This window comes from Nannobrachium achirus, assembly GCF_963921795.1.
Source record: "Nannobrachium achirus genome assembly, chromosome: 7".
Classification (NCBI taxonomy): Eukaryota; Metazoa; Chordata; class Actinopteri; order Myctophiformes; family Myctophidae; genus Nannobrachium; species Nannobrachium achirus.
The window spans coordinates 70,491,040-70,507,218 of NC_137816.1; the positions used below are offsets into that span (position 1 = coordinate 70,491,040).

Sequence of the window (16,179 nt, forward strand, 5' to 3'; positions counted from 1 at the left end):
TGTGTGTGTGTGTGTGTGTGTGTGTGTGTGTGTGTGTGTGTGTGCGCGCGTGAGCGTGTGCGTGTGAGTGTGAGTGTGTGTGTGTGTGTGTGTGTGTGTGTGTGTGTGTGTGTGTGTGTGTATGTTAAATGGACATGTTGTTCTGTTCTGCGTGTCCGCTCTGACATCACACTCTGACTTCACTGTGATGGCACACTAACAGAATCCCTTTTATGACCATATATGGAGTTCCTTGATGTCTTCAATATTAAGCCCATATCTATCAGGACTTCATATGGGAATATGAAGTCCTGCCACACTAACAGAATCCATATATGGCCAAGACAGATGGCCAAGACAGCCCATATCTGTGACTGTGGCTGGTTCTATAGACAGGGATCTCCATGTATGGGCATAAAAGGGTATGATGTCAGTTGTCATAGACATCATAGGACTTTCACAACAAATAACTGAGTCAGCATTTTTGGGCTCTCACAGCATATCTCCATATACAGTACATGGATCTCCATATATGGGTACCAGGGGTCTCCATATATGGGTAACTGGTCCGATATACATCACTGGCCAGATGGCAAAGAATTGGCGCCCTGAGGCATCTTACTAGTAAATAATACTGAGAATACTAATACAGTTTCTAATATTATTCAAAAATAGATAGCAAATTGCAGAACTGGTTGCAAGAATATGGACAAAACTGAAATAGCCATTTGGCTGGCCCCCTGTAGTAACTCTGAGGACACCTGGGGGTCCCGGACCCCCTTTGGAAGACCCCTGGTATTAGCTACTACAGGTACAAAAGCTTTTATGCTTCAATTATGATCTAATTTGACACTGTTCTGGAGAAGGAGCAGAGCAAGGACTGTATTGAGTACTGAGATAGGCTCAGGGGTCATTACGGAGGTCCCAGGTGAGGAACGACCCCCACCAAAAGATGGAAAGGTTATTCTGGCTGCTTCAAAAGTGCAATATATGAACTTGTTTTAAAATCTTCAAAACAACTCTAATATTATGAAAATTGTACATTAACTGGCTGGCATACTGTTCTGGCATACTGTTCTGCGTCCTAAAATAGATGACCCCCCCAGAAAGGGGGCAGGGGTCAGGAAAATCTGACACCCATCATTTTCTGAAAATGTGGTCCCTATAAAAGCCAAAGCAGTAAAAAATACATTTTAGCAAAGAAATCCTTAGAAGTACACTTCGTATCACACTTGTAGTAACTTTGAGGACCCCCAGGGGTCCCAAACCCCCTGTTGAAGACCCCTGGTATTTGTTACTACTTATTTTTGTTTTCAGAAAAAAACTTTTATGCTTCAATTATGATCTAATATGACATTGTTCTGGAGCAGGAGCAGAGCGAGTACTGAGATAGGCACAGGGGTCCGTCTAGGGGGTCCCAGGTGAGGAAAGACCCCAACCAAAAGTTAGAAAGCTTATTCTGGCTGCTTCAAAAGTGTAATAAATGAACTCAGAATGTTTTAAAACCTACAAAACAACCCTAATATTAAGAGAATTGGACATTAACTGGCTGGCGTACTGTTCTGGGAGGTCCCAAACTAGATGACCCCCAGAAAGGGGGCGGGGGTCTGGAAAAGTTGGCACCCATCATTTTCTCATAGTTTGGACTCTATAGAACCAGGATCTGCAAAAAAATCTATTTTGGCACAAAAATCCTACGGGAGCTGTTTTGTGGACGCATCGTACCACACTCGGACTCCACAGATAAATATTGTGAAAATAGCCGAACTATTTGGCTTTAAAGGACAACTTTTTCTTTCTTTTTTTTCATATTTCATATATTCATATTTTAGAAAAAGTGAGTTTTATCTGTGATGTTTTAGTTTTAGTCTAGTTTTAGTCGACTAAATGTCAAAATATTTTAGTCGACTAAATGTACAGTTGATTTTGTCGACCAAAAAACGCTGTTTTGACCTCACAGGCACCCTTACTTGTCAAACGGCTTCTGCTCTGCACCAGAGCAGGGAGAGGAGAGCCTAGGAAGGGAGGGGAGGAGCAGAGGATCTTCTCGTCTGTTTGACAAGTAAGGGTGCCTGTGAGGTCAAAACAGTGGTTTGGTTGGTCTCAGGATGTTGTGTAAACACAATCCAATAAAAAAATACTAACTTTGAAGCTAAATAAATAACCACACTAGAATAAAGACTATCTACTCTGTTAGTTATGAGAGGGCCCACGAAATCTAGCAACAGGGGCATCTATGAAAACAATCGACTTGAGCAGGTATGAAGGGGTAAAGGCAGATTTAACCCTATATGTGTTTTGGTCTGAACGACTCCTTTAAAGGTGATACACCATGAAATTTCACTTTTCCTATTTTAAAACCTTTTTTTGGGGTCCCACTAGCACCTTCTATCCTCACAAAGTCCCATTTCTGACCGTTGTGTCTTTCTCTGGTTTTGGGAAGGCGGAGGTTAAAAGCATCCCACGGGAGGTTAAAAGCATCCCACGGGTTCTCAAAAAAGGCTGTCCTGATTTGCTGCCGTCGGTGACGTCATCGACGGCCGTTTTTGAAGATTTCTTTTTTCAAACGTTTTTTTCAAAAATATTTTTTTTTTTTTTCAAAAAAAAAATATTTTTTTCAAAGATATTTTGAGGGGGGTGACGCAGTTCAGGCCAAAGGTGGTACTGCAGCTGAACATGCTCTGAGAGCCATTAAAAAATGAGAGGCTCTCAGTGGTAATTTAGCCTCAAACCTTTTGAAAAACGTTTTTTGGGACACAAACAATATGACATAAATACTGTTTAAATGCATGGTGTATCACCTTTAAGTAAAACATCTGAGTGCCTTTTCCACAAAATGAACCCTGCTGTTTTAGAGGAGGACAGATGAGGGAGTGATGCCCACAGAGCAGCCCCTCCCCCCCCTCCCCTCCGGGTCACCACCACCATCATCATGGGCCAGCAGCGCCCCCCGCAGGGCGAGGCTGACACGGCGCTCCGCGGCGCTGCCGACACGGAGCGCGTGGTGATCAACGTGGGCGGCGTGCGCCACCAGACCTACCGCAGCACGCTGCGCACCGTGCCGGGCACCCGCCTGGCATGGCTGGCAGAGGAGCCCCACGCAACGCACCACAACACCGGACACTTCCACTACGACACATCGGTGAGATGGATTTGATTTGATTACCTCAGTAAAACTAACAATGGTGAACGCTAACCTGGTGAAATGCTAACCTGCCGACGCTGGTGAATGCTAACCTGGTCGGACCAAAAGAGGTCGTCTCCACCTTAGCAGAGGTGTTTTTTTTATCCACTCGGACTGAAAGACCTGCAAAAGAGAGATAGTCGGGGACCCACAAGCCCCAAAGCTCAAGGAATAGGGTTGAACCTGTGATGTTCTGTCCCACTTTTTATTTCTGTTTTATCTATTAGTTTGGTCACACATTAAATGCCCCAGGTGGCGCCAGAGTCATCCCCTCTAGCTGCCCAAATCTCTCCCATCAACCTCCGTTGTGTTCTACAGGGCCCTGTTGTGTCAATTTATGCGTGATGACATCACTTGGTCACATGACCGTAGTCAGGATGTTGTTGCCTTTCACCCTGTATGGACTAGTATAGACTATAGCTGTTGTTTGCCGATCATAATTTGGTCATTTTTCCAGCCATGCCCACAGTTTTAGCCATAAAAAATACATCAGAGATAAAGGGCTTTAAAGATGGGGAAATGCATTGGAGTATATGGAGAAAAACGGCGGCGTGATGCTCTCAGCGTCTAATGGAAACAACCCGCGGTGATTGGGCAACATCCAGGCGTAGCCCCGACCTTACGGTGAGATTTTATGTTGTTACTGTAAATACAGTAAACGCGTCAAACGCGCCGTGGGCCTCCAGCGACATCAAAGAGTTTGACGCGTTGACACCACATAGGCATTTAGAGAGTTAAAGGGATATTACACTTTCAAAAAAACTTTTAGGTCTAATCAGGCTTGTATGAACACCCTGAACAGTTTTTAATTTGCTTCATTCAGTATTTAGATATTTGATGTAAATGTTACCAGCTCCAACACGCCCAGGCCCTCTCCACATACACACCCATTGTAACTTCAAACTCCATTTTAACCATGATAGATTCATTAAAAACACACATTATTTTTTCTGGTGACTCATAATACCCTCCTAATACGTGAGCAGACCGTGTTTTTTCAATAACTTTTTTCATTTATTTTTAATAATTCTTTGGGAAAATGGAAAACATTAAATACAATAATATTTTATTGAAAATAAATGAAAAAAGTTATTGAAAAAACACGGTCTGCTCACGTATTAGGAGGGTATTATGAGTCACCAGAAAAAATAATGTGTGTTTTTAATGAATCTATCATGGTTAAAATGGAGTTTGAAGTTACAATGGGTGTGTATGTGGAGAGGGCCTGGGCGTGGCGGGCCTGGTAACATTTACATCAAATATCTAAATACTGAATGAAGCAAATTAAAAACTGTTCAGGGTGTTCATACAAGCCTGATTAGACCTAAAAGTTTGTTTGAAAGTGTAATATCCCTTTAAGGTCCACAGAATGAGAGGCCTGCTCTGCCAGAAACATTGCGGAAAAAAGTTATGGCCATTTGTATATTCACTGCAAACTTCTTCTTTTTTTCGCGATGTTTCCAGCAGAGCAGGCCTCTCATTCTGCCGACCTTAATGACCAAATTTAATGACTAATATATAAAAAAGAAATTAAAAGTGCGGCAGAACATCACAGGTCCTCTCCCATTTTGAGGGACTGGATCTGGCTAAGGCCATGGCTACACAGAGCTGGATATTTCATACATGCAGGTTTTTCAGATATCCACATAGAAAGATATCTAGGTCCACACCACAAAGATATCTAGGTCCACACCACAAAGATATCTAGGTCTAACAAGCACACACACAGTAAAGTCTTCAGAGATATCCGGGTTCCCTGTCTACACGGATCCAGTGAATCGGATGTTTTTCAATGTCTCCACTTATTTATCCGGTTTCAAAAATATCCAGCTTTGCAGCCGAAATATCCAGCTTCATGTGGCTGCAAGCCCCAACAGCACAAAAAATGTCTAGCTTCAGAAATATCCAGCTCTGTGTAGCCATGGCCTAAGTGCCACAGTGGGGGCATGGTGTGTGTGTGTGTGTGTGTGTGTGTGTGTGTGTGTGTGTGTGTGTGTGTGTGTGTGTGTGTGTGTGTGTGTGTGTGTGTGTGTGTGTGTGTGTGTGTGTGTGTGTGTGTGTGTGTGTGTGTGTGTGTGTGTGTGTGACTCTCTTTGGTAGCAGTTCATTCATCAAACCCAGAAACATAAAGTGTTCTCCTGGAGGTTTCCTGCTATCCTAGTTTCTATCAAACACTCCGTTGTTCCCTGCTATTAACGCATGGGTCTTCAACAGGGGGTCCTCAGAGTTACTACAGGGGGTCCTCAGAGTTGCTACGGGGGGTCCAGGACCCCTAGGGGGTCCTCAGAGTTACTACAGGGGGTCCGGGACCCCTAGGGGGTCCTCAGAGTTACTACAGGGGGTCCTCAGAGTTACTACAGGGGGTCCTCCAAATCTTTGTAGAAACCTTTTTTCTCCTTTTGTGTATGAACCACTAGAACCCTATAGTGCCCATATTCTGAGAACTTTAGTCAAACATATCAGATCTACAAGCTCACAACGCCTCGCAGCGCGAGGCGTTGTGAGCTTGTAGATCGTCTATTTTTGGCAAAGAGGTTTGGTGTAGAGGGGAAAAAGAGCAGACTAAGTACAGAGTGAAAGGTCAAGTTTATTAAGTATTGACGGTTCAACACAAATTGACATGAATCCAAAATACACTGATGATTGTGCTGTCAAACGATGAAACTATACAATCTGGGGGTCCCGGCTTCATCTCTCACTCGGCTAAGGGGTCCTTGGCCTGAGAACGTTGAAGACCCCTGCTATTAAAGGGATAGTTTTGGGATTACAGAAAAGTGAAATGAAAACAGGTTTACTTTTAGGTGACAGAGAAACTTTAACTGAAAACAGATTTAGCTGACTTGAAGGACAACTTTAGTTTTTTACAACAGGGGTTCATATTTTTAGATTGTAATTAAAGAATATAAAAGATGAGAGTTAAAATTATTTCATTTACTTCTTTCTATTGTTTTAGAGATTCTTATTTCAGTGGTTGGGGGCATGTGTACAAGTTGCTAAATGTCATTTTACACAGAATAAGCCCATTCCCAAGATACAACGCAACCTTTCATGGTTGGATGTGACTTATGGGGGCTTATTGTGTCTGAAAAGACATATTTAGCCACTTGTACGCATGCCCCCATGCGTACGCATGCCCCACATTTTAGCACGGTAAACGTGATAAAACAATAGAACGAAGCAAATGAAAACATTTTAACGCTCTTTTTCTTTACATTGTAAAATATGAACCCTTGTTGTAAAAAAAACAAAGTTGTCCTTTAAAATGTCTCAGACCAGAACATTGCTCTGGTTGCCTATAGCAACCAGAGTAAAAATATCCATAATCCATAGAATAAAAGGTTGTGTAGTTCCCTCCGGTTGATAAGATACGCACACAAGGTGTTCTTTTTATGGACAGACATTTAATGCCAAATAAAATGCCGTAAGAACTGTAACAAACAAACACAAAATACAAATATGCATTAATACAAATATGCAAACTGGTTCCCCTCAGCTCTGCTAATTACAGTGATGCCAACCACCCTTGCTCATTAACTCATATAGTGCCAATCCCGAGAAGACTCGTGAAAAGTACTCAGAGTACCCGGAGTGCCAATCCCGAGTATACTCGTGAAATGTAATATATTACTGTAACGGCGGATACATTACCGAGTACAATGGCCGGAGGTCCGGAGACGAAATCCGTCGCTGATTTCGCATCATCACGGCTCCACGAGCACAAAATAGTCCCATCCATAACATTGAGGTGGACGGGGGATCTCATCTTTAATGTCCATTATCTCAAAACTACACTTTAGAAGCGAAGATGGAGGCAGATGCTATCTTATAAAGCACATGGATAAAAGCTCCGACCCGATCCGCCATGACACCATGTAAACAACGATCGGTTCCGGCGCAGGATGCGATGACGTCAGACCGGAAGTGTTTACGTTGTGGACTTCTGGCCTTCAAAATAAGATAACGGGAGTGAATGGGAGCCTGAAGGTGGCATCGTGGACTTTATAATCCGTTAATTTCAGGAGCACTAAATGAGTTAACAGATCAAATATCAAAAGGCCAGTGTGACCTGGGCCAATCAAGAACACAGAAATCACCTCAGTATTCAGTAAAGAAACATAGATACATGAAATTGTCCGAAACAAAAACATTATGAACTTAACTTATTGACCTTTTTAACTTATTTATATATAAAATGAACTTTAATCATGATGACAGATTCTGATGGCATGTACAGGTTGTTTTGGGGGTGAACTGTCCCTTTAACGGATGAACTCTCTGCTTCTATTCAGGGGAAACGATCAGAATATCTGTCAAACCTGGGAATAAATTCCTTACCAAACAATGTCTTCACCAATGTGTTGGTAAAGGTGTCTAGTAACATATCTAACAAAGATTGAAATTCAACATCCCTAGGAGAATCTTTGACAGCTAGGGTAATTCTGGGTCTCAATCACTTACTATACACTATACTATATGGGAAAAAAATGACTCCCAAAAGTATGCTTTAAGTGGGATGTGAGGAGTCTAACTAGGTGTTTTTAATTATTCTGAATCCATTGCAAGCATTTGTTTTGCACAAAAAACATTCCTTGGGCCAAAAATGGACCCCCATACACCTTGTGAAAAGTGATGACTCATCACTAAACCATAGTTTTTTTTTTTTTTGCGTCTGATAGCTTGTAGATCTGGTATTTTTGAAAAATCATTGAATTTTGACCCGATTCTATAAGTGTCTTTTGAATCCTTCCAAGGTTTTTTGAAAAACCCTATGTTTCTATGTCAGCAATCTGGCCAGCCATCGTCAAAGAAAAGGTCCTTTTCACTTTCAACTGGAGCTCAGTTAGTCTGTTCTTGAGAGACTACTATGTCAGTGGTTCTCAAACCTTTTCATGTGAAGGACCCCCCAAAATTATATGTATTTGACAACGGACCCCCATCTCAAAATATCTAGTTCCAGGGACCACCCAGAAGCAAAATTTGAGTTACAAACGTTCGCTTTGAAAATACATATATTCAAAGATTTGCACACATTTTCATGACTTTTTTCAAAACATAGCAGCTCTGCTGCGAGCTTGTAGATCTGCTATTTTTCACTGGTTAAAGCATTCAATAATTCTAGGCCTAAACGGATTAAAGTAAAACAAAGTAACTTCTATTTCCATGAGACACCAATTATTTTTTACGTTTATAGATTATTAAAATTCCCTGACTCTTCCTTCCTCGTCGTGGGGCAGGCGGAGGAGTTCTTCTTCGACCGCCACCCGGGCGTCTTCGCCCACATCCTCAACTACTACCGCACGGGGCGTCTGCACTGCCCGGCCGACGTGTGCGGCCCGCTGTACGAGGAGGAGCTGGCCTTCTGGGGCATCGACGAGACTGACGTGGAGCCCTGCTGCTGGATGACCTACCGCCAGCACCGAGAGGCTGAGGAGGCTCTGCACAGCTTTGGAGGAGGAGCCATGGAGGAGGAGGAGGAGTTGGAGGAGGAGGCAGGGGGGGGAGGAGACCACGGTGAGTCGTCATCATCATCATTTGTGACCGAACACAGCTGAGGGCTAGTCATTGAAACATTTTTCATTTTCATTTTTTCATTTCAAAGCTGGGAATCATAGCTACAAAATGATATATTGGTTGTGAAGATTGACCCAACAGTTTTGTAGATATGGCTTATAGAGTTATGTCATGCAGAAATACTAGATCTGAGAAATTCAGCCTTTTAGATGAAATGTAACCTGCAAAATGTGAGGTTTCTCTTCACATTAATTTAAAAAAGTCTTATTTACATGCAGAGTTAAGCTCTGGCGTTTAAGTGAAATGTAGCCTGATATTTATGAAATGCTTTTGTGGCTTTATCACATTTTAGAAAATAATAATGATAATAATAATAATTTCAGGGCTGGTCTAAAGCTGTGCTTTCCGAAATGACTGCCCCTCTGCTATGCTGGGTCACATTTATTTAGCTCACGACCATGATCACATGGTATGGAGCACAGCTCATATTATATACATAAATAGTATACAAAACATTACAAACATTACAATAACAATCAAACAGACGTAGCAGAAAAGCGGGCACGACACATTATTTGAACAAGGGCAAGGTGTTCTTTAGGAAAGCTCCCAATTTACATGTAACTTTTGCCTTGTCGGCTTGTAGCAATAAAATCAGTTTCCACATAGATGGATGGGTTGTTGTATAGTACTTTGGCAAGTATTTTTGTCTGAGATTCACAATAGTAAGGTTCTTACACTCAAACAGTACATGGTACTCATCCCCGACTCTGTTGTCATTGCATAGGTTACAAAATCTCTGGCTTCTTTCCAACCCTTTGTATCTGCCAGTAACCTTTGGAATTATTGTGTTATTTACTCTGAAATTACAGATTACAGTAGGGAGTTCTGTTATGTATACAAAAACTATGATAGTGTGGGGCCTTAAGGGGAGCAAATGCTAATTTGGTGCAAATTTGTCTTAAAGCGCAACATTTTGACACAGCTTTATTTAGAAGAGCCTCGGAAGCTTCGTGCGTGCACAGATGTAGCCCAGGCCATGCTCTAATGATTTGGCTAGGGCGCCCGAGTTGGCGACCTTCGGGGTCGCCACAGCGGCCAAATCAAGTTGGGCTCCCATCGACTTTCTATACAGGAGGAAAATACCCAGAATTTTTTTTCTTTTTTTTTTTTCTGGTTATTTAAGTAGGATGTGAGGGGTCTAACTAGGGGTTTGTCATGATGCTGAATCCATTGCAAGCATTTGTTTTGCACAAAAAACATTCCTTGGGCTATAAATGGCCCCAGAGAACGCCCACAAAACTGTGATTACTTAGTGATGAAAAGTGATGAGTCATCACTTTTCATCACTAAACCATCGTTTTCTGGGGCCAAGGAATGTTTTTTTGTACAAAACAAATGCTTGCAATGGATTCAGCATCATGACAAACCCCTAGTTAGACCCCTCACATCCTACTTAAATACCCAGAAAAAAAATGTTTTTCTGGGTATTTTCCTCCTGTATAGAAAGTCGATGGGAACCCAACTTGATTTGGCCGCTGTGGCGACCCCGAAGGTCGCAAACTCGGGCGCCCTAGCTAAATCATTAGAGCATGCCCTGGGCTACATCTGCGCAACATTTGACGTTTTAACCCTATTAGTGCCTATCCCGAACAAGTTCGGCTTTATTTCAATCCAATACAATATTTTATTTGCTATTTTACTTACCCCGAGCTGCTTGGAGCAACGTGGGTGGTCCTTGCTCGTCCAGCGCTTACCAACGAGAGACGCTAGATGGTCAGACGATTTATTCCATTGAAAATGGTTTAAAATAAAGTTTAGAGCCCCCCAAAAAAACCTCAATCTATACTGTCGGCGGCGCGACGTATTCCAGGGTGCCTATCCCAAACTAGTCCGGGATATTTAATAAAATGAATTATTTAATCGGAGGCCTCAACGAAGCTCCGGTCTAAACGTCCATCCATGGTCCGGGCCAACACTCGGCCATACACGGGCCGTAGTCGCGCTAACGGCCGCATCGCGCCGCCCACTCCAATAATAAATCACATCTTTAGACAGGATTTTCTCCGGATTGTGTTCCCAGACCCAAAGAGAACGTTTTTTGCGACTGAAATAGCTTTAGATCGGGCTTCTAAATGGGTTAGTATTTTGGCTACGTGTCAGCTAGCTTCCTCCTCTAGTCACCCATAGCATTGGCTGGAGTGAAATCCCAAGGCACTTGGGACAGTGTCGACGGAAGCTAGAGCGAAGGTCTATAGAGAAATTTCTGGCACTCTAGCGCCCCTTGTGGCCGGCGGCACTGTATGAGTTAAGACAAATTTGCACAAAATTAGCATTTGCTCCCCTTAAGGCCCCACACTATGAGACGTTACTTTGAAAGTGTAACTTGTACAGTTACAAGTAACTCACCATGGCAGTAACTTGATCAAGTTAAAGTTATACCCCTGGAGAAATGTAACTTATAAAGTTTCAAGTTACAGAGAAAAAGCAACTTAAGTTACTTTTTTTTCCAGCCTTAAATTGAGAATCTACATTTGGTGTACATGAAACTAAATATAATATCCTACCAAAAAAGTCACATGCCAGCAGAAATATGCCTCTCAACTGAGTCTTATGTTTTATTTCAAAAAGGTTGACTTTTTGTAAAAAAAAATATATATAGAAAAAGACTGGTGCCTGTATAGTGATAGCTACACCTTTGCTATACATATTAATTCAGCTGTTACATGACATTTGATCGTCAATCTTAACAAAACTTAAATGTAAATTTATAACTTTGCTTGTAACTTCTTGTAACTTGAGCCAAAAAGTATCTCAGTTACTTGACGAGTTACAGAAATATGAATGTAACTCAGTTACCAGCAAGTTACAGCAAAGTTACGTAACTCAGTTTCATGTAACTTTAAAGGTGTATTCAGTGATAATGAAAGTGGCCTGGGGTCATCTTGTTCCTTACTGGCCTTACAGCGTGGAAATGTTTAGTTTTTTATAGATTATAATGTATTAAAGGTGTATTCAGTGATAATGAAAGTGGCCGGGGGTCATCTTGTTCCTTACTGGCCTTACTGCGTGGAAATGTTTAGTTTTTTATAGATTTTTTACACCATTATAATGTTCTCGTTTTGATCATTAGACCCAATCACTGAATATCGGTAGGCCTACGTCTCCAGCTTCAGGATATGTATGATACTGATTTACTACCAGACTATGGCATTTTATGAGTTCAGTAGTTTACAATCAAGGCATTTAGCAGACGTTCTTAATTCAGAGCGACTGTGGTTCTCAAAACCTTTATTTTGACCATCATAACTAAACATCATAACATAACTATGGCCATACTCTACCCTGATTGGTCGAGGACTGGCTGGCCACCTCTGAAAACCGAATCTAGCTATGCTCACAACACGGGCCATGGTGGGAAGTCCTTATATGGTCAGCACACATTCTAGTGAGGAGAATGAATGTACCAATTATATTTTTATTTGAATGAATTACAATCACTGAATATACCATTTAGGCCTGAACACATTATGACGCAATATTTTATGATTTAAATATAAAAAAATAGCAGATATACAAGCTCACAGCTGCGAGCTTGTAGATCTGCTATTTTTGAAAAATCGTGAAAATTAGAATTTTGACCCGATTCTATAAGTGTCTTTTGAATCCTTCTAAGGTTTTTTGAAAAACCCTTTGTTTCTATGTCAGCAATCTGGCCAGTCATCGTCAAAGAAAAGGTCCTTTTCACTCAACTGGAGCTCAGTTAGTCTGTTCTTGAGAGACTACTGTGTCAGTGGTGCTCAAACCTTTTCATGTGAAGGACCCCCAAAATGATATTTATTTTGGCCACGGACCCCCATTTCAAAATATCTAATTCCAGGGACCACCCAGAAGCAAAATTTGAGTTACAACCATTCTCTTTGAAAATACATATTCAAAGATTTGCACACATTTTCACGACTTTTTCAAAAATAGCAGATCTACAAGCTCGCAGCGCGGCACTCGGTGCCGCGCTGCGAGCTTGTATATCTGCTATTTTTCACTGGTTAAAGGACAACTTTGTTTTTTTACAACAAGGGTTCATATTTTAGATTGTAATTAGAGAAAAGAAAAAGTGAGTTTTAAAATGTTTTCATTTGCTTCGTTCTATTGTTTTATTGTGTTTACCAAGGGGCATGCGTACGCATGGGGGCATGCGTACAAGTGGCTAAATATGTATTTTTAGACACAATAAGCCAGCAGTTTCTTTATTGCTATTTACAGTAACACTTCTAGCCCCCATAAGTCACATCCAACGATGAAAGGTTGCGTTGTATCTTGGGAATGGGCTTATTCTGTGTAAAATGACATATTTAGCTACTTGTACGCATGCCCCCACCCACTGAAATAAGAATCTCTAAAACAATGGAAAGAAGTAAATGAAATAATTTTAACACTCATCTTTTATATTCTTTAATTACAATCTAAAATATGAACCCTTGTTGTAAAAAACTAAAGTTGTCCTTTAAAGCAGTCAATAATTCTAGGCCCTGAATGGGTTTATGTTCCCCAACATGCTGCTACCCTACAGGAGGATGTCTGGACGGTGACGATGAGATGGAGATGACCCGGAGGCTGGCCCTGGGAGGGGACTCCTCCCCCGGGGGGCGGGGCTTCCTCCGGGGGGGAGGGGACTCCCCCGGGGGGCGTGGCTTCCTCCGGGGGGGCTACGCCCTCGGTGGAGGAGGAGGGAACAAGTGGAGGCGCTGGCAGAGGAAGACCTGGGCACTGTTCGAAGACCCGTACTCCTCCAAGTACGCACGAGTGAGTAGAACGCTTTGTTTGGTTGTGTAGTGTGGTTTCTTAAAGCTATACTGTGTAAGTTGCTCAACTAGTGGTCAGTAGCTCTATAGCAAACCGCGGTCGCGTGCGCGTCTTTCGGCCGTTTTTCGCCGCGGACCGGGCCTCACACCCCCGCGTCTGCCTCCACCTCGCCGAGATCTATCTTTAGAGGGGTCCCTGGTTCCTGTGCGTTCAGGCATTCCGGAGAAACGGACTCCTTCACCCGAGTATATGCTGTTGTTTTGTTGAGGCAAGCTACTTCCTGAGAAGTCAGCAAGATGCACTGTGATTGGCCGGCAGTGTATGACCCTCGCTGTGATTGGCCGGTAGTGTATGATGACGTAATTTTTCCGCGAAAACCGGACCCCGGCGAGGATCACAGAAAACATATAAAGAGAAGGCTTTAGAAGCTGAAAATAACGGAGTGGGGGTTCTAAAACGTTAGCGATTTAACAGTTAGGACAATTTTAAGATTTGTTTTATAAAAAAAGTTACATGGTATAACTTTAACACATTCTCCGTCTTTTAAGAATACCTTCGTATTCCCATTTGCCATTCATCTCCATAGACTTCCATGTAATTCATAGTGCACGGATCATGCACACCCATGCCTAGATCATGCACCACGTGTGTCCACATTGCTCACAGCTTTCAAACAAAAAAATCCGAATGGAAATCCGTTCAGGCATTCATGAGATAGCAGCCATTATGTTTTCCTAAAATGTAAACAAAGATGGCTGCCATGTTTGAAAGATGGGGTTGCAAGGGGGTTAAACATGCAATTTCGCGATTGCTATCATGCCTACTAAATTTTTTGGGGTCAAAATATTCTCGGGACTATCGGGCCTAGCAGGGAATGAGTTAACCCTGGTTCTTGACATTATCAAAACGAAGCGGATAAAAGCGATGGTTTAGTGCCATTTCTAGCACAAGGAACGTTTTTTTTTTGTGCAAAACCAATGCTTGCAATGGATTCAGAATCATGACAAACCCCTAGTTAGACACCTCACATCCTTCTTAACTCATTGCATGCCAGGCCCGATAGTCCCGAGATTATTTCAATGTCGTTCCCTGCCAGGCCCGATAGTCCCGAGAATTTCCGCCATTTTGAAAAAAAAAAATTCAAAAAAATTCAAAAAAATTGTTTTTTCAAAAAAAAATTCTGACCCCAAAAAATGTAGTAGGCATGATAGAAATCGCGAAATTGCATGTTTAACCCCCATAGCAACCCCATCTATCAAACATGGCAGCCATCTTTGTTTACATTTTAGGAAAACATAATGGCTTCTATCTCATGAATGCCTGAACGGATTTCCATTCGGATTTTTTTGTTTGAAAGCTGTGAGCAATGTGGACACACGTGGTGCATTATCTAGGCATGGGTGTGCATGATCCGTGCACTATGAATTACATGGAAGTCTATGGAGACCAGAGGCACCGTAGAGTACGAAGGTATGTTAAAATGGCGGGGAATGTGTTAAAGGAGCTATAGTCAACTTTTTCATTGTAGGGCCGACACTTTGTTTACATCCTAGTCTATAGACTAGAATGTAAACAAAGTGTCGGTCTGACAATGGCCAAAATGATTATTTTATCATTATTTTACGCTTATTTTTTTTATAAAATATTTTCGAAACATTATTTTTATTTTAGCATCCGTTTTTCAAGAAAATGTTGACTATAGCTCCTTTAAAGCAGATTTTCTTTTTCTGTGTATTTTCCTCCTTTAAAGTCGATGGGAGCTCAACTTGATATGGATAATTCTATGGGTAATTTTCAAAATAAAGTTTGGTACCCGAGGCTAAAATCCATCGTTAGGTCCTAAAGAAGCCTCAAAAAGAGTTTGACGCTTTTATCCACTTGGTTTCGATAATTTTGTTAAGCTAACCCACTAGTTGTCCCCACGCACCACCGCAAGAGGTTGTGGGTTCAAATCCAGCTGGGTGTGTTGGTCCGGTGGAGCATCTGTACCACGGTTCCAGTGGCAACTAGTCCCATATAGAACCTCACCCGTCGCTGCATACTGTTGTGCTAGCCATAAATCATAACACCAGTAAAGGTCGCTAATATTCGGACGTTACGTCTCTCCTGGAGTTATAAGGGGGAGTCATAGGGCTCTCACTGGTTGAGCTCCAACGTCCATATTGGGCTCAAAACATGTACAAATATGTTGTATATATATCTACCGATGAGCCCACTCGTCCGTATTGTGTTAGTCCATATGTTTCTAATAAATTAATGTTTACTCAAACTTCTCAGAGTCTCATCGCTTTCCTTGTTTTTGAACTGCTTGGGTAAAAATGGCCGAACATATCACGTGACGTTGATCGCCGTTGCAATTCTATTCTCCATACAGGTACAGATACAATGAAATGATTGTGCCAGGAACACTCTCAGCCTTAATGACATGGTCACAGTGACCGACAGGAGTGTGGACCAACATACCATGCAGGCACACAAGACAAGTCCCAACAACAACAATACAGTGTAACAGTGTACAGTTTAAAAATGCGTACAGTGCCCATGTTTACCTACGTTTTACTTTCATCCCTTCGTTGAGCAACCTGACTGCCTGGGCAAAAAAACTATTACTGAAACGAGTGGTGTGCGATTTGATGCTCTGGTAACGTTTCTTTTGGATGGGAGGAGTGAGAACAGGGAATGGACGGGATGGCTGCTATCTT

The 16,179-nt window shown here is 42.0% G+C and overlaps 1 protein-coding gene across 1 annotated transcript in view; it reads left to right on the forward strand.

Annotated features, from left to right (window-relative positions):
• Window positions 1-2,911: 2,911 nt before the first annotated feature.
• The window catches only part of LOC308288957 (voltage-gated potassium channel KCNC1-like), a gene marked incomplete at both ends in the record, with an annotated part of 49,695 nt that continues 36,427 nt past the window's right edge, over window positions 2,912-16,179 (forward strand). The window contains 3 exons of the mRNA XM_080730430.1: window positions 2,912-3,121; window positions 8,398-8,674; window positions 13,344-13,477. Coding sequence (XP_080586556.1) covers window positions 2,912-3,121; window positions 8,398-8,674; window positions 13,344-13,477 — 621 coding nt within the window. The remainder of the gene's footprint in view (window positions 3,122-8,397; window positions 8,675-13,343; window positions 13,478-16,179) is intronic.